This window comes from Echiichthys vipera (genome assembly GCF_963691815.1).
Source record: "Echiichthys vipera genome assembly, chromosome: 14".
NCBI classification, from domain to species: Eukaryota; Metazoa; Chordata; class Actinopteri; order Perciformes; family Trachinidae; genus Echiichthys; species Echiichthys vipera.
In genome coordinates, this window is record NC_139839.1 from 21,004,384 (window position 1) to 21,023,233 (window position 18,850).

Consider the following 18,850-nt stretch of genomic DNA (forward strand, 5'->3'; position numbering starts at 1 on the left):
TTTTGTATCTTGTGTTTTTTTTCCTCCACCCGTGTTAATTTTAGAAATGTTAATCACAGCATTACATCATCCAATAGCCATTGAGATATTTCAATCTGACTGACTGAGCAAAGTATCCTGAACGTCCCAGAACGTTTGCTTTGTAACTAAATTCAGAGCAAATCCTCCTCCTTCTGAATCTTTCTCTATCACTTTTCAAGATAAGTTGATCAGAAATAAAAACAATTATAGACAGTTGAAATGATGGTTTCATTTGGTTTATTAGATGTTACACGGTCAGAGCTACATGGATGAGATCTTCACAAACTTGTGAAATTAGTTTAATTGCAAGCGTTTCTTTTGGGAGGTTAACTATTGTAGCCAGAGGAAACAATTGTATCATAAACAGGAAATGATTATGCATATACACATATTTAAAGGACTTTACCGCATTTGTATAGTATAGTTACATACATTATGTTATATGATACATGCCTACAATGACTATGTTTTTAGTTTATGTTTAACTTGTAACAACATAAAGCAATGCATAAAACAATCAGGCTACCTACAAAATAAATATACACCTTATATGAATACATAATGTTTCATGCAAAACAACTACTTCTGTATTTCACAGAGAAGAAATGACAGGAAAAAATGCCTATATCTGCATTCATACAAGGAAAATACACATTTACATTTTTCCATTAAAGGAGCAGATCTAAGACATAGAGGATTTACATAGGTACAGGTATACATAAATATATAGTTTATGTTTGAATACATATATCAGTCATCTGCCTCCACTTTAACTTGGCAAATGTTGGTTGTATTGTTTTCATATTTTATAGATTTGGTTAAAACTGTAATGTGTGTTGAATACAATTGTAACACGATTATTTATGTGATTGTTTTATGTATTAAGAAACTAATGCAGATGTGCTGAGAGGTTTTGAGACAGTCTATTGAAAGTGAATCCAGTATGTTATAGTTTGATTTTAAAGGACAACATGTTAATTAGAGGGACTGAACCTGAGCCACTGAAAGATCTTAATTATCCCTAAAAAAATAAAGATGATTTCAGACACAGTGAACAGTGAACTCATGTTTCTGTCACAGCTTTGTTCGCTCCCCTTCCAATAACTCCTCTGGAATCCCTCCTGTCCAGCAGTGCAGCTCAGCCCTTCCCTGCCTGTGTCCTTCACCGGGCTGCGGTCCACATATGAAGTGGCTGAGCATCCTCTCGGCTGACTGCAGGCTGGCCAGGCTGCCGTCCGCCTCTGACGCCCTGCTTTCTATCGCCCTCCCTATAGATACGTCCCTGTCATTGCTTGTTCTCCAGTGATGAATGATCTCATTATCTAAATCCTCGATAGCTTCGTCCCCTCGGTGGTGGAGGTCCATCATGGCCTCCGTGCCTCGTAGCTCCTTCTGCATGTGATGGCGTGCCTGAGGGATTTCCTCCAGGCTAGCTGACCGGATCAAGATGGCAGAGTCAAGATTTGAACTTGTGGTGATCCTGTAAGTGCCCTCACCGGTCATGCCATCAGACAGATTCTCATTGTGGATGGTGAACTGGAGATGAGGTATCTGCAGTGGTCGTGGGGAGTGTCTTCTGACACTTTCCTCACCCCCTGACTCACTGTCTTTGTCCACGTCTGCCTCCCGGTGTCTCCAGACTTGACCTCTGTTTGATCCTGTCAGTATAAATCGTGGGGTCTCGTCTCCCATTTCTGACCAGTCAGATTCCTCCTCCTCTGGAACAGACCCCAGAGATTGCTCCTGCCCCCCGGCTTTGGCCTTTTCATAGTTATGGCTGTCCATGAACTGAACCGGAGGGGGAGTGATAGGAGGGACCACCTGATTCATGGCATCGTCTGACTGAAAATGAAGGTCAGTTACCTATGGTCAGTAGAGGTTACAAATTGATCAGGTTATTGATTAAATGATGCAAAATTAAAGAATAAAGTTTTTATACAAATGCTGAATTCTGTATGAGCACTAAATCATTTAACAGAGGTTTATCAATGTTTAACTATTCCCTGGTCTGCCTATTCTTGCCCACTGAGGCTGACAGAAATCATAAAGAACACCAGAATATTTTTCATGGTGGCGGTGCCCTTCTCCAGTTTCCCTTCCCTTAAAGCAACTGTCTGCTTAGAATGAAAGAGGCAGGTAAATATCTTACATTGAATGTTTCTATAATGCTGGCAAATTTTGCATCGGCGAGCTGCTCAGTCAGTGCTGAAATACGTCGGTTCAGCCTCTCACGTTCTCCTTCCATATTCTGAGTCTGACACAGAAAGTACAAGAACCACATTTGTCACAGGGAAACCTTCATCAAGTGAGGAACTTATGTCACAGTTTAAATAACTTAACATTTTCACGTTTATTATAAATCAGCGTCAAACATAAGAAACAAAAAATTGATTCCAATCTCACCACTGAATGAAGCTTTTGCTCTAGAAGACTATTAGTCTGTTGTGTGGAGGAGCAGTTGTTGTGCAGTCTAAAATACAGACAGGGAGGAAGAAGTTACAAAGCCGGACTAGGCTACAACACAGTATATTGAAGTATACATGCACATCGTATGAGATTTGTAACTTGCATCTTATAAATGGATTACACTTTCAGATCTCCTAACTGTATATATTTGCATTGTTTAGATGGACACAACAATACGCCATAGACAGTTGCAGTGCATTTCATTCAATTGCTTTCAGTCTCCAACAAACACAGGTATCTAGAAGTAACCATTGTGCTACATTTCCTTACTGACTGTAAATCTAAAAAAAAAAAGATGTCAAATGAACCCAACTCCTGGTCCTCGATTGAGGAGTTGATTGATGTAGCAGAAGCCTATTAAGTATAACATTGGAACCCCAAACTGTATCTTAAAGAATATAAGGGGAGGTGTTTGGCCCACAACCTAGCACCATAACAATAGCAAAAGTAATAATAATTGTCCATTTGCTAACAATGACCTGATGATCTCCTATGTAAAGTGTCTTTGAGGATCATGAAAAGCACTCTATAAATCAAATGTATCCATATTATTATAATTAAAAAGAGTTTTCTGTGCACTCGTTACCTCCTAAACCTCTCTGTGAGGTCGCAAAGCTCCATACGTGTCCTCTGAAGCTCTGTCTCCAAAATCTTTTGGCTGCTCATGAATTCCTCTCCTAAACACTCCATCCTCACCGCTGTCTTCAGCAAGCTTTGATGCAGACCTTGATTCTGCTCCTGTAGGATCCTATCAGGATAGATACACAAAAGAGAAACACAACCGAGTGAGAAAGTGTACATGAGCATTTGATGAATTTGTCGAATACTATATTCTTCTTCTTTCATTACTTATTTCTATTCATTCGTTTTCACAATGGGTGTAAAATGACACAGTTAAGTGTTTTCTATGATATTCACATCCAAAATCATTTGACTGTGCACCAATTCATCCTTAATTATGCTCCTCACCACACACTATGCCCTGTTATCTTCCAGGGGTCAAGAGCTTTCAGCCGTGCAGCCTTTCATCTCTCAACTTCTCTTCCACAAGTCATCCGTGACACTGACTTTCTCCCGTCCTTCAAATCCCATCTAAAAATGTATTTCTTTAGATCTGCTCTGTGTAACTTTTTAGTCATTTTAGAATCATTTGGTATTTACTTGTTCTTCTGTTACTCTGATGCTGTTTATTGCTTTGTATTTGTGTTTGGTCTGTTTCTTGCTGCTGCCTATCTATTTATTTATTTTTTGTACACGTAAGGGGACTTTGAGTGTCCTGAAAGCGCCCATAAATAAAATATACTACCATTATTATCATCGTTATGATTAATATTATTAATGAATCCATAATGTACAATTTAACGGTCATGGTTGTTACTTTGACCATGACTTTTACCGGTTAATAAACCCAGAAGAATTGCATCACACTTACATGATTCTTCCCAGTTCAGGGTCCTTTTCCTGTATTAAAAAAAACAAAATGAGAAAAAAAAAACAAGAACATTTCATTCAGAAATATTGATGCTGCCCAAAGACAGTGAAAAAAATGAGCTGACCAATCTATTGTTCTGTAATTAATCTAGTGTCCACCGTGACATGCACACTGGTGCCCAAATCAATAGGCAAGCAAATGAGTGGAACATTATTACATAACCAATTAATCAAGCATGTAAAACACAGGAAACTATTGACTTCCCAGTAATTACTTTATGAACATACTGTAATAGGGGATTTCATGAATGAGTATTAACCCCGAGAGAAATGTCATACTTGATGTAATGATGGACCAGTGAAGCTTGTCTGCTCCTCATCCTGACTGGAGGGGCTGCTAGCGGTCCTGGGTGACTCCACCTTGCTAAAAAGAGGCTGCTTGTGCGAAGGGGGGCTACCAGCAGAATGCCCCTTTACATGAGTGCTGTGATCATCAAGGTCATCATGGTCAAGATCATTGTTTTTTGAGTTGGGATTGAGATGTCCTGGACTGTGGTGGTTTCCATGGTGATGGTGGTGGTCTGGACTGTGGTGGTCTTCATGGTGATGGTCTGGACTGTGGTGGTCTCCATGGTGATGGTCTGGACTGTGATGGTCTCCATGGTGATGGTGATGGTGATGGTGATGGTCTGGACTGTGGTGGTCTCCGTGGTGATGGTGATGGTCTGGACTGTGGTGGTCTCCATGGTGATGGTGATGGTCTGGACTGTGGTGATCTCCATGGTGATTCTGATGTCCTGGACTATCGTGGTCTCCATGGTGATGCTGATGTCCTGGATTGGGGTGGTCCTCATGGTGATGCTGATGAGATTCACTGTGTTGGTCTCCATGGTGATGCTGATCACCTGGACTACGTTGGTCCCCATGGTGATGCTGATCACCTGGACTATGTTTGTCCCCATGGTGATGCTGGTGTCCCGGACTATATTGATCCCCATGGTGATGCTGATGGTCTGGACTGTGGTGATCTCTATGGTGATGCTGATGGTCTGGACTCTGGTGATCTCTATGGTGATGGTGATGGCCTCGACTGAGGTGATCTCCATGGTGATGGTGATGCTGATGTGATTCACTGTGGTTGTCTCCTTGGTGATGGTGATGTCTGGGACTGTGGTGGTCTCCTTGGTGATGGTGATGGCCTGAACTCTGTTGGTCTCCATGATGATGATGAGTTGTTGGACTATGGTGGTCTCCACGGTGATAGATTAAGCTCTGGTCTCCATGGTGACGTGGTGTAGTAGGGCGTTCAATGGTGTGGTTGCTATGCCGGTGGTGACCTGAACCATGATGGTTTCCTTGGTGATGTGTTGGAGCCTGGGGACTTTTGCGATGATGAGTTGTGATGTGGTGGTCTCCATGGTGCTTGTGACGAGAAGGGCTATGATGGTTGCCATGGTGATGATAATGATTTGAACTGCAGTGGTCTTTATGGTGATGGTGACGGGATGGGTTGTCATGGTCTCTGTGGTGATGAGAAGTGCTGTGGTGGTCACTATGGTGATCTTCATGATGATAGACAGGACTGTGGTGATGTCCATGGTGATGGTGATGACTTGGGCTTTTGCCGTCACCATGGTGATGATGATGACTAGATGTGTGATGGCCTCCGTGGTGACGATGGTGGCCATGCTCACCACCAGAAGGTGAATGGGAGCGATGTTGAGAAGTTTGAGACCATGAGCGACTTCTTTTCAAACAGTGAATATCTGTGCAGCTGCGGTGATCCATGTTCTGGGGTGAGTCTGTAGATCGGTGGCGTTGACGATGGTGGAAAGATTTAGAGTGAGAATGTCGAGAAGAGTTCTTGCTGGTATGGGAGTGTTTACTGGAGCTAACTGAGTCTGCACTGGCATGCCGACTTCTCTGCTGTCTGTTTTTCTTAGTGCTGCCTTCTCTCTTACTGGATATTACAGACACCTGGCCTGGACTGCTGGGTCTTTGGGCGTCTGTAACCCCAAGAGTGGTGAGTCTCATCGGGCTGAGCACCTGCCGAGTGATCTCATTAAGGAAAGCAGAGAACTTCATTTTTTCCTTCATTAAATTCTTCTTGGCTTCACCTTTACTTCTATGTAGATCCTTTTCATCTTCATGTCCATGCCATTCTCCTGCTTTGGGTCTAGTGAGAGCCTCCATTGATTTGGCTTTGCGGACAGTTGCATCATTTGTTGTAGTGCTCTGTGTTTTCTTCGGGGTTCCCTGAGTGGTGCCACTGTGAGAGGACTTGCCTTTCTTTTTGGCAGAGAGCCTGATTTGTTTATCTCTTTTATCTATTAAAGGGGATGTGTCGTCTCCTTCCTCAAAGTACTTGTGTTTTCTGGAAATGTCAGTACAGGACTTTGAATGCTGGGCCTTCTTAAGTGGATATCTATCTGAACCCTTACTGCTGGTATCAGAGGACAGGCTAGATGAAGAGGAAGATGTTGAAGAGGAGGAAGAAAGGGTGGAGGAGAAAGAAGAAGAAGAAGAAGAGGAGGAGGGTGTTGATGAAGAAGAAGAAGAGGTAGAGGATGAAGATGAGGAGGAGGAAGAAGAGGAACCAGTTGAGGAACTCAGCGGAGGCTCTGGAAGAGAAGCATGGCGATGGTTTTGCTTGCGGTTGTAATGGCGAGAATGATCTTGATCATGAATGATCTTGTCATTATCACAGTGATGTTCATGGTCTGGGGCGTGATCACTGAAAAGGCTGTCCTCTGCTGTTGAATGGGTGCTATTTAAAAAAGAAAACATTGGTGTTAAAGATGCACTGGGTACCAATTCAAGCCTGAGACAAGCTAATCATTCTGATCATTATTTCTGAGAGCGGAGCAAATGTATTAATTCAAACTCTTACAACAAATTAACTCAAAAGGACATAGATCACTGCTACTTTAATTCTTCTTATGTAAAATCTAAAACAAAACGAAAACAGAAAGTTGACATATCTTAGTTGATTTTAAACAGGCAATAAACATTGGAAAGAAATTAAAAACTTACTCATGGCTATCATTGTCATCTGACTGATGTAACTTCTGACGATGACGGCCTTGATTTTGGTGACTGTGCTTCATTTGCGAAGATTTTGAGTTGACAGTCTTTCCGTGCTTGTGGTCTTTTCCTTGATGGTCGCTCATTTCAGACTTATGACCTCTGGAGTCCTGATGAGGATGTGAAGGTCTGAAATGTTTCTCCATCAACTGGCGCTGCTGCTGAGAGTCGTCCTCGGAAACTGGCAGGATATTTATCCCTGGGGAAATGTTACATAATCCAGTCTGCCTTTACTATTAGTTGTCAATCTATTTACAGAAATACTTACATTTTAATTCCTACTATTATTACATAAATCATTAAATTAATGAATATTGTAAATAAGGGAACACATCAATCACTTTGTTAAACTATACTGGTATACTATAGCAGTAACATGATTGCTTATCAGGTTTAACGTATTACTAAAAAGACATACTTAAAGGTGCAGTAGGTAACTTATAAAAAAAAATATGTTTTCGTCGGGTTTGCTCAAATTGACTCTATATACTGACAGTAGTACATGAGACGGATCATTTGTGAGAAAATCTGATCCTCTACCTCCTCCTACGGGCACCTGCAAGATTCCACCCCGCCCAAAGGAAAACAAATATTCAGAGAAGAGCAGTCTCTAACGTAGTGTTAATGACTGCTCATGAAGTCAAACTGTCAAACCAGGCAGCTCTGATCAAATCTGAATCAAGATTCTGTGATTCTTTCCTCGAACATGTTATTCTATACTGTTTAGCTGTAAAATTTTGCTTAGGCTAGTGCTTGGTTTTGGCTTGACTATTTTCAACACGGAGGCCAGTTTTTTCCATCCATCTACAACTGCTTGTCCTAACGGGGTCTTGGGGGGGCTGGAGCCGTTCCCAGCTGACATCGGCGTGAGGTGGGGTAGAACCTGGACAGGGCACCAGTCTATCCCAGGGTATAGATTTTTTAGTTTGAGCAAATATGACAAAAAGTTTCTTTTTTTTTTTTTTAAAGTTACCTACTGAAGCTTTAATGCAGTGCTAGATGCAGTAAAATGGTAAATGTAAAAGAAAATCCAATGCAGATATCTTCGTGCAAAATGCAGCTTTATAAAGTCACAAGAAAGGCTATGAAACACTGAATTCCAAAACAAGGTCTAGGTTTGTAATGCAAGTTCATTCTAGTTCAAAAAGAGGCTACATAGAAGCTAATTCAGATATCTGTCTAATCTACCATGCAGTCAACGTCTGTACTTACGTCCACAAAGAAGCCACAGGAATGAGACAGACAGTGGTGTTCATCGAAACCCAATGACTCTCCCCCTCAACGATGCACCATCTAATTGAACCGGGAGGCACATGTGAAACCCAAACACGCATGCATCAATATATACTCCTGTGCCATCCAATGACAGAGGGGGGAGTTGGAGCACATAGCTACTTTGAACTGTATTGAACTCCACTGTATACCATTCTGCACATGACATGCTCACCATGTTGACTGTAAAGAAATTAAGATTAGGCTTTATGTACGACTAATATCTCGCTTTTCCACGCATCAAGAAAACCTTAAGTTGCTGGCCTTTTTCTGACTCCAATCGACTTTGGTCATACTGTTTACAGGCTTGTGTACTGTCCATCCCTGTATCACATAATTCTAGCTGTAGGACCAATCATTGTATCTTATACATGCTAGGATGGCCATTCCTCACCATGCGTAAGTAACAACATTGGTAGATTGTAGTTAATTTTTTACGTAGTTAAACTGGAAGTTTTCAATTTGCAAAACACATAACATAATCTTACAGTAGGTTGAATAAATCACTCCAGTTCAAAGTGCCTCTTATCAGTTCAGAGGCTGGAAAAACAAGCATGATACTACAGCTTGGTCCTGGAACGATATGCAGGCCAAGCTTAGACTTTGAGAACCGTATTTCTTTAAATGATTTTCAATTCAATTCAATTTCAATTCAATTTTATTTACAGTACCAAATCATAACAAAAGTTATCTCAGGATACTTTACAGAGTAGGTATAGACCACACTCTCTCCACACTCGATTTTAAACTCAGAATCAAGGTCATCACTGCTGTTGCTTCCATTAACTAACAAATACTTGATGAAATATTGTTCCCTTGTTTATGCACTGTTTTATGTTATGTATTTTGTCACCCCTGATGCTATCGTGATCTGCTGTTGTTTTTTGTTTCGTCCTTTATGTGTTGATGCTGCTATGTGACCTTGTCCTTGCAAAAGAGGTTTTAATCTCAAACCTCTTCCTAGTTAAAGAAAGGTTATACTGTATTTAGGGTGGAACTTCAAATACAACAAACAGCTGATCAATACAAACTGTTCATTTGTATAAGCTATGGATAAAAACCTTAATGTTTTCAAATGAATATGGATTTATACAATTATGTTTAATAAACAACTCAAACTACCAACCATTAATGTAACAACAAACTATATTTACAGTTTGGCTTCCTACAGAATTAGATTTATTTGGACAGTGCCTGAGCACATAATGATATATGGATGTCTTGATGTCTCTGATCTGCGTGACTGCAGCCAAAACCACTTGCTTCCAGCCTTCAGTGTGATACATCAAAAGCAAAGGGAAAAAAATATGAGCGGTAAACTCTTCTGCTGAAGTGAGCCTGTGTAACTTGAGGCATGGTAGTGGGTGGGTGTCAGATGTCTCCTCATATGTTACTTAAGTTTTAAATATTCACAAAATACATTCTCACTAATCAGAATGTGTTAATGCTTGCCTTGTTTTATGTAAAAATATCCCTAAGCTGAGCTAAGAACCACCTGCCACCATTTCCCCCTATATGTATTATGAGAACAGAGACGAGGACATGAAAAACTCTCTCGCTGTCTACAGTATGCACGTCAACTACAGGGTGTCAAGTTATTGATCAGGATGTCCCTATTATGTCAGTGCAATGGGCAATCTAATAACTCAGTTATTGAGAAATACATTGAACTCCAATAGAGTGACAAAGTTAATTAAGACCTCACAAGGCATGGTGACGTTATATTAAACCCCTCATGACTGAGATCCCTTTCTTATGTCAAGAAAGCTATCAGACCATGCAAACCACAGCTTTGTGGTGCATGCAAGTGATCTGCCATCCTTATCATTTGGCAGCATGTATCTTCATTGCCGGCGGCAGCTTTCCCTGCATCAATGTAATATGGCTCAGATCCACTGACAATCAATGGCAAACCCACACTGCTGTTGGGCAAACGCAATGGAACTTTACACTCACACGTAAACATGTGACGTATTGGTGAATAATTATAACTACCGATGTCACTCAAAGGAGGTCATAACGAGGATTACCAAGGACAGCATGTGACAAATACTCCCATGTTGAAACATTGACACACTGGCGGTGGAATTATTTACTGAGCGCACTTTTCACATGCAATTAATTGTTATAGCTTCCTTAACTTTGAATTTTTGAGGAGCAAATGTGGCCTCTATATGTACTTGTTCTCATCTCTGTTTCATGTGAATGATAATCGTCTCACAGCTTTACTTTAATGTCTCAGACTAACTGTTGCGATGACACAGCTTCAGGTTTTTTGAACGGATGGAAGATTTACATCAGATCAGCCTGCAGCAGTAGTGTGTCACATATACAGCAGCACACACCCATACATCGCTATAATAGGGAGGGACTTCCATAATGGAAAAACCAAACCATTCATCATGAACTTAAAAGGTTTGAGGTAAGATACTGTTATTAATTAGTTGACCTGGGAGGTTTTAAATGCCAGTTGTCCACGAAAATCTAATGCTGTTTTACTTAAAGAAGAAAACACAAAGCAAAAGAGAAAAGAAACCACTGGACGATATGGTAATTCAACTGACTATGAATAAAAACATAAAGAAAGACATTGTCATTTTTCTGGAGCTAACTCATGCATATTGAGTCTTGGTAAATGGACTTGTACTTATATAGCGCCTTTCTAGTCTTCTGACTACTCAAGGCGCTTTCACAGTGTTTGTCACATGCACCCATTCACAAAGACATTCACATAGATGGCAGTGGACATCTACATACCATCTAATCTAACCATTCACACGGACATTCACACACCCATGTACAGCACGAGGAGCAATTCGGGGTTCAGTGTCTTGCCCAAGGACACTTCGACATGTGGACCGGGGGAGGTGGGGATCAAACCGCCAATCTTTCAAATGGAGGATGATCCACTCTTCCACTGAGTGGAAGATAATATTTGTGATAATATAAGGTGAATGACTTGTGAATAATTAATAAATTGTCATAATTATCTGAGAGAAAGTATACAGTATACAGTGACTGTAAGTTGAAATTGACAAACAAAATTAAATCAATGACATCATCAACATAAATAGACTAGAGACCATTTTGTGATGGGATCATACCAGACAAGACGCCCAATCGGGCCACAGGTCTAAGGTGGTGGGGCTCAGGCCCCTTCCCTCCTTCCTACCCCCTTACTTCCTCTCCCTTGCTTGGACCACACCCATCTTTGAACTCAGCTTTTATTTTGATCTGTGTCCAGGACCACATTTTTCATCATCATTCACACACACACACACAGAATCACGAGGTGCAAACAATACCAGTGTCACTGTCATGGCTGGTAAATATACGTTTTTATACAGCAGTGTATTGTGCAGTCTCTTCAGAGCTACTGAAGCAGGGACAGTTTGTCCACAGACCCGACACTGGTCTCTGTTCTGTTCACCGACTTCCACAGGACATTACTGGGGAGGTCCTGAACTGGATGCACCACCAGGGGGAGTAGGGTGAAAGATCTGTGTAGAATAGTGTCATGGCTGAGCAACACGGTGAGTTCATTCATCACTTTTTACCTAAAGGGCAGGTCTGCCTGGTGTCTCTCATAGCAAAAAGTACATGATGTTCAGCATAAGGAAGGGAGACTATTATCTCATTTCTTCTCAAGAGGACAGGACACAGGATATGCTGTCCAATTATATTCTTTTCACACACAAAAAAACACTTTTCTTTATCTGAATTTCCTCTTTGCTTTTTTAATTTCACCACAGCATATTTGGACAATGTTGGCAATCTGAACCCATCAATAAATTTTCTAAAGAATTAAATTTTGATGGAGCTTAAACTGCAGGTTGGGTTGCCCATTCACAAACCCTACCAGGTGATATTGCATACAAATTATCCAAAGGTGGACCGAGTTCAGTGCATCCAAGTGAAGGCTATAGGCTTTTATGTGCCACCTGTTGAAATAAGGAACAAACTACATAATCTTTCAAAGTAAGGTTTTTTTTATTTATTTTGAAGCTGGACATAAATGCGGTGTCTTGTCATGGTGAGATACCATAAATGTGAGTAAGAGTTGTTACATGCTGTCTTTCCTCCAGTTATTCATGAAATATTCCTTCCAAAAGGGAAGTTAGAGTATAGTACACGGAAAGCCTAGCACTACATCTGTGGTGTGGGGTCCTCTTTACTTTTATTGATGGTCTGTGGCAGCATCAATATGCTGCTTCCAGCCAGCAGCTGCTTCATGAGTGCTGGGAAACATTTTAAGCTACTGTAACATATATTACAATGACTTTCATATTTTTTGACGTATTATTAATTTTCATTGAAGCTGCACAAGACAACTGATACTTCATGCATTTCTCACTGTATTCTGCCTATGCACAGCAGTAGCTAATAGACTTTAAAAAAACATACTGAAATTCTGTAGTATTCCCATTTAATAGACAGTCAAAAACATCAGGAAACATTTACATACAGTATGTATTGCAAACCTAAAAGCAATGCACTCAATTTCAGAAGTAATGCAAACACCCATAAATAGCCATGTATTAATTATGTAGGGTATGTTAGATTCCAGTTGTGAGGGCCACATCTTCTCTAAAGGAGAAACCAACAAGGCCACTCAAATCAAATCAGCAAGAGGAATCCGATTAAAATCCTTCCAGCTTAAGATGTTCTTTCAACATCAACAGCATTTATTCAGTTTCTACTCAACTTAAAGACAAATCAACATAACAAGATCACTGACACATGTTAGGTGGAATTGTAAAGATAAATACTACGCCTTTTCATCATTAGCGTTTCAATGAACAATAACCGGATCCAACGTCTATATGCACCTGGTCTTGGTCACCTTTGGAGTTTGTGGGTAGCTTTGCTTGGATCACAGGAGAGCTCCTGAATGTTGTGAGATTTTTATGGTCTGTGAAGGCCCTGGCATGTTCCTACTGCCTGGTGTAAATGAATGGAGCCGTTCTTAAAAAAAAGAAAAAAGTGCAGCGTCTCTTGCCCTTTTCCATTCAAGTTGGTTAAACCACTCCCTCTGTTGGGCTAACCGTGTATTGGAAAGTCCCATTTCAGCTCGTTCTACACAGGCTTATATTGTGTAACACAGAAGGAAAAGAAGCGATCAATCAGTTTTTCCCCACACGGATATTGGGGTTAAGAAGAGGATCTAAATTTGGGTCTGAGCCAGCGGAGGCACGTCCAAGTTTAGCCATGATGATTATCAGCGTAAAGAATCCCAGAACTCCGACCACAAGGAGCATGAAGACCCTCTGCTTCCAAGACAGAGATGTCCGCTTTCCACCTGTGCGATTTCTGAAAAGATAAAAAAGTAAGGGATCACAATCAAATTGGTATTTGTATTTTTAATAGCAGCAAAGTAATAACAGCGAGCTCCACAGCAGATCATGACACTCACTTGAGAATTTGAGCAAACCAACTCAACGTTGGCCGTCTCCGGTACTTGTCATCATCGAAGTCAATTTGTGTGACAGAGCTGTGACCAATGTCCCGCGTGTCGTAGATCTTTCTTGGTGATGATGCTAGAGAATAACAAGACATTCAACATAGAAGGTAAGACGGTATGTAAAAGGAGCTGTACTCATCATTAAGAGCATTAATATAGCATCAAAGAAATATCTGCTATGCAAAGATATAGTGGCGTAAGAGCAGAGAATGAAGTTACACTCGCTCGCTCTCTCTGTTGTTTGTTTTGATAGCCGGTCTGGCCATGGAGTCATGTGGTTGTTAAAAACAATGTCTGTATTTCATGTATTGGGGAGCTCTTGTTTTCAGGATTTTGAGTATAGCTCCTTTACGTAAAAAAGATCAGTACTTTAAAAGCAGTAGGAGAGAGAAGATTCATTGGGCTTTTCATTGCTTTACCTGTGTGTAGTGTAACTGTGTCACAGGTAGTGGCATTAGTAAATTTGACCACCGTGTCTTCCTGCATATTTGGATCCCCATTTTTACGAGGACCTCCAAGGTCTTCTTGTGCCGGAGGTGAGACAGGATTTGGTGGTGGGTTGAGGCTGGTGTTGTAAGAGTGGCTGGGGTAAATGTTACTTTGTTCTTGTGCTGTGTGAAGAAAAAGAACTTTGATTAAACCCCTTGTAGCAGATATAAAACAGAATCTGATAAATATGTGCGTTATTTACTACAAATTAAACATTAAAGCTCACCATCAAATGTTGACCAGTCAGTATAATCCGTGACATCATTAGCTGTGGTCTCTTCAAGGACCCCAATGGGCTCTTCAATCTGCCAGTCAAAGTTGACTTTTTATTAATATAGTAATGCTTTTTAAACACAATAAGAAAATGCACAGCTCTGAATGTGTATTTTTTAGCTTAGTTCAGGAAGACTGTCCAATGGTAGTGAGTAAAGATGGGCAGGAGTAGTTCATTCTAAGATCGAGGGATCACATCAATTCTTAGAGGAACTATACTCGTTTTTCTAAATCTATTTTTAGAATGCAACGCATCTTCCTGCAGGAATAATGATGCACAGCAATACAGCCTACCCAATCGAGTTCATTTGAACCGAGGACTACTTGAGGAAACGATCACTCACGCCCCAACCTAGTGTTGAGATTACCAAACAAGGGATATAACAATGAAAGGCCCTTACCAGTGGCAGCCCTAAACCAGCTCTGGCCCAGTTAACAGATGACAGCTGTTCTTTCAGCACATCAGCAATTGGGCTGGCAAGGTTGGAAGGTGGAAACACTGAACTCTGACAGGTGGGACATTGGTATCCCGCTGGAGCCGTATGGAGGGGCAGCCGAGAGGCCAAGTTATTAAGACAGGACCAGTGAAACACATCTTTGGAAGGGAAAAACAATTTCACGTCAAATAAACAAGCGTGGGATGTCATTCTTTTCTTTAGACATCAGTAGATTTGCTGGACACAGGTGAGCATCAATCCCTGATAAGTGTACATGAACAGAAACATGATAATCTTACCATAGCAGACCAGACGGACCGTTTCTTGAGCGTTCAGTGGATTACTACACAGAGTACAGTTGGGGTTGTAATCGCTGTCCTGGAGCCATTGCAAATATGACTGCACGATACACTATAGGGTAGCAAGTGGAAATAAAGACTTTTAATGTAACGTTATAACTTTTGGTCAAACATAAATCATGTGACAGTTGTTCACTCACCTTGTTGTGGTTGGAAACCAGGCAATGCTCGCACACATTAACGCGATGTTCGAAGCAGAATAAATTGGTCACCTTTCTCTTGGGACACTTGCAGAGACCCATAGTCACCTGCGCTGTGTTGAGAACAGACAAACACATGCAGGTTTGTTATGGATGTATACAACAAAAATTTCTCAGACAGAGTATTCCTACTTATCATTCTGTAAATGATGACTGTCTGCTTAGTATGAGCTGAAGCATGAGGAATGTGTCTTCTTTACCGCAAAAGCATGTAACATTAAAAGGTTTGCACTGAATTGAGGTATATTAGGGCTAATGTTGCCTGACTAGAGTAACACAGTAGAGGTAAAGATTCACATTTGTCTCTTCTTTTTAAAACAGCCTGACATTTTCCAAGACACACCAGCTATATGGGCATATTTGTCCTGTGAGCTTCCTCACTTTCCTTACATGCTGAGTGAAAATACATGAGATGAGTTTGAACGTGTGTGTAACTTTTCTGCCAGACCGGTTATGATAATCACAATTAAATAATCAAATAAATACAAATCTTAATGTAAACATGTACTATGTATGTTACATATTGTGACTTGGAGATATATTAATATTTCAGTATTTGGTGTGGCAATATGAGAACATTCATCAATCATCAGACACTATGCCTACCATATATCAGTGCTGGGCAGTATGACCAAAATTTGTACAGTATTTATTAATCATCTGGTAGTTTCACAGTACTGGTATACATCACAGTATGTTTTTTATACGAACGGACTTTATTATCGATTTAAAGTGGCTTTTTCTACTATCAGCAGTAACATGCCGAACTTCGGTATATTTTGTAAATGTACAATTATCAGTATTACAAATGTGTTTTGCCCTGTTAAAGAGAGTTAGCTGCGGGTTATTAATTGTATTGTTAAAGGTTATGACTGTAAGAACGGTATACAGTTAATACCCAATACAGCCACAGCTTAGCCCGACCACAGTGCTCTTTGTGACAAACAATATTGTGTATTTTGCTGTACATTGCGATACAACATTACTGAGAATGAGGATTTTAGCCATGTTGCCTGTTCCTATGTTATTATTTCTATGTCATGATGTAGTAGTATATGTTGTCTGTTACTTAACTGACATTTTATGAGGTTTCATCATATCTACTTCACTAATGTCACCGGTTGCCATGTCAACATTATGGGATGGGGCAGTTCTAAACAGGGTAGTACACCTAACAAGTTAGAAGATTGTTTTGACAGTTTGATTGTCAAACAGTCAAATCTTATCGCTATCGACAGGCTATACATACCATTGGCGTATACAATTGGCGAGTTATCAATGGCAGCCAGCTCTAGCTGCTCATCATACTGTCTGTTGGTGTGATTTGTACTTCTGTAAACTGGGACTGTTTTGTTTTTAGCGAAGTCGACAGAAGTTATCGTCTTCATACTTTGACTCCATGTTTCTGCACCCACTCACACGTCTTGTCAGTGATAAAAACGTTCAGGCAGCACAGTCCTAACATGTATCTGAGCTAACATTAGCGGCTACCTGAGCTGGAAGTTATCATCAGTTGAGGTGAGGTCAGCGAGCTAATCGAGCTAACTTGAGCTAGCTAGCTGGTAGAGTTGAGGAAGTTGCAACGCAAATGATAAATAATGACATGTTACCTGTGACACACGCTTTATTTGAGTCCCGTTCCTTTCAGGTAATGTTGTACGACTGTCATTTATGCTTCCTGGTCAGATTCACGTGGAAGGCGGCTCCAGCAGCTGTCATCGGTAAAGTTAACAGCAGCTAGCTGTCTACGGCCGCTTCCTCCCTCTGTTTATGTGCCACGTCTCTTCCGCTTCTGCGTCTTCTTCGTGTGTTTTTGTCACGAACCACCAGGTGCATCCTGCCATCTACTGAGCCGGAGTGCACGCGCCTTTAGATTCATTTATTCATTTTTCTTCAATTAAAGGTTGAACACAACAGAGTCTTCATTAAAAGATATATGTAAAAAAAACTAATAATACACACGGGGCGTTATGAGGGGTACAGAATGGAAGTATTAATTTTCCATTAAAAAAACACATTTAGTCTGAATTAATATTTTACATTTTTTTAAGGGTTTGACAACAGTCAATAGCGTTGGGCATTGCGGGTTGCCAGGGTTGTCTGTTGTTGGGTGCAGCTACGGTAGGCTGGGTTTGCCAATCCTGTCCAAGCAGCTGAGTGACCGGAGACGGGCAAGAACGAAAGTCAATTCAGGCGAGCATTCACTCCTTGGACTGAGATAAAGGAGTTCAACATTTCTCCTTGATCGGTAAGATAAGTTGTTTACTTAGCTGCAACTGCAAACGGTAACTGTCAGTCAAAGTCCTCTGCGATACTTGTTTTATGGTGTGATTTGCTGGAGGGGACGGGTTCAAACGGGCTCAAACAGACTCCGGTCTCCTGTAGGCTACTGGACCGGATCTGACCAACCTGGCAACCTGAGTGGTGGAATTATTTTCTGTTGTTGCGAATACGATCTTGAGACACTAGATCGCTGTGTTCTGCTCATTCTACATATTTAACCTTTAATTAATTTGCAGTATGACTCATTTTTTTCTTTTTTATAAATAAAACTATAACTTCTTAAGACACAATTTTATAGACTTGCTTTTAAATGATCTCGTCTGTTTTAATCTATTTTATTTTATGGTCTTTTTGCTGTCATCTTACCTTGTCATCTGTTAATTAAATTTTTCTTGTAGTTCATTTGTCGTTTTGACTGTTCGCAAAAGCGTCCTATCCTTTATCTCCCCCTGTCTAAGTGTATATATGTATGGATTTCTGTGTGCTTTTGGTTTTGCTCTGTCCGTCAAAGCACTTTGGAAACGTTTGTTTTTAAAGGTGCAACATAAATAAAGTTATTATTTTAAATATCTTTCTTTATTAAACATATGACGCATGGTTTAGCTATAATGAAGGCAAGCAGCCTAGCTGTTTGTTTATCATCTTCACACTGCCATGGGCTTTCTTTCTGCTTCTCTTGTTAACTGAATCCTGAATGAGCGTGAAAAAGCTGGTCACTTCATACTGTAATGGAAGAGACTGCTTTATTTTTTTTTTACATGCACTGTTGCTTAATAGCATCAAAACTGTATGAATTATTTAAATTAATGTCATATGTGTATTTTGTGTTCCAGCTTCTCACAACCTTTTATAGCTTATTTGATATCCACAGAGAAATGTATGACCAACAGGTAAGACATATACTACCCCTCACAATTCTTCATTATCCACACCATATGTTTCTCTTGATCATTAATACAACATCCTGTTTCCTGATCCTTTACATCAATACATTAAGCATATTTCACTACCATAGACATAGAGATCGCCTATTTATATTGTTTAGCCTAATTGTCATCCAGCACATATTAAAAC

The 18,850-nt window shown here is 40.4% G+C and overlaps 2 protein-coding genes across 3 annotated transcripts; both read right to left on the bottom strand.

Annotated features, from left to right (window-relative positions):
- Positions 1–1,095: 1,095 nt before the first annotated feature.
- Positions 1,096–7,148, bottom strand: LOC310956945 (uncharacterized protein; the record flags this gene model as incomplete). The annotated part of the gene is made up of 7 exons (XM_083927323.1): positions 1,096–1,884; positions 2,171–2,275; positions 2,425–2,491; positions 3,074–3,235; positions 3,920–3,948; positions 4,258–6,685; positions 6,952–7,148. The coding sequence occupies 7 exons, from the start codon at positions 7,146–7,148 to the stop codon at positions 1,096–1,098; spliced, it is 3,777 nt and encodes a 1,258-aa protein (XP_083783449.1).
- Positions 7,149–12,694: 5,546 nt separating this feature from the next.
- zfpl1 (zinc finger protein-like 1) lies at positions 12,695–17,260 on the bottom strand. 2 transcript variants are annotated; one of them, XM_083926817.1, is made up of 8 exons: positions 17,104–17,260; positions 15,434–15,541; positions 15,234–15,345; positions 14,899–15,092; positions 14,451–14,529; positions 14,155–14,346; positions 13,688–13,811; positions 12,695–13,584 (listed from the first exon to the last, which is right to left on the bottom strand). In XM_083926817.1, the coding sequence occupies exons 2-8, from the start codon at positions 15,533–15,535 to the stop codon at positions 13,398–13,400; spliced, it is 990 nt and encodes a 329-aa protein (XP_083782943.1). In that variant the 5' UTR covers positions 15,536–15,541; positions 17,104–17,260; the 3' UTR covers positions 12,695–13,397. The 2 variants fall into 2 exon arrangements, with proteins under 2 accessions (XP_083782943.1, XP_083782942.1); XM_083926816.1 differs by having other exon boundaries at positions 15,434–15,546.
- Between the last annotated feature and the right edge of the window lie 1,590 nt (positions 17,261–18,850).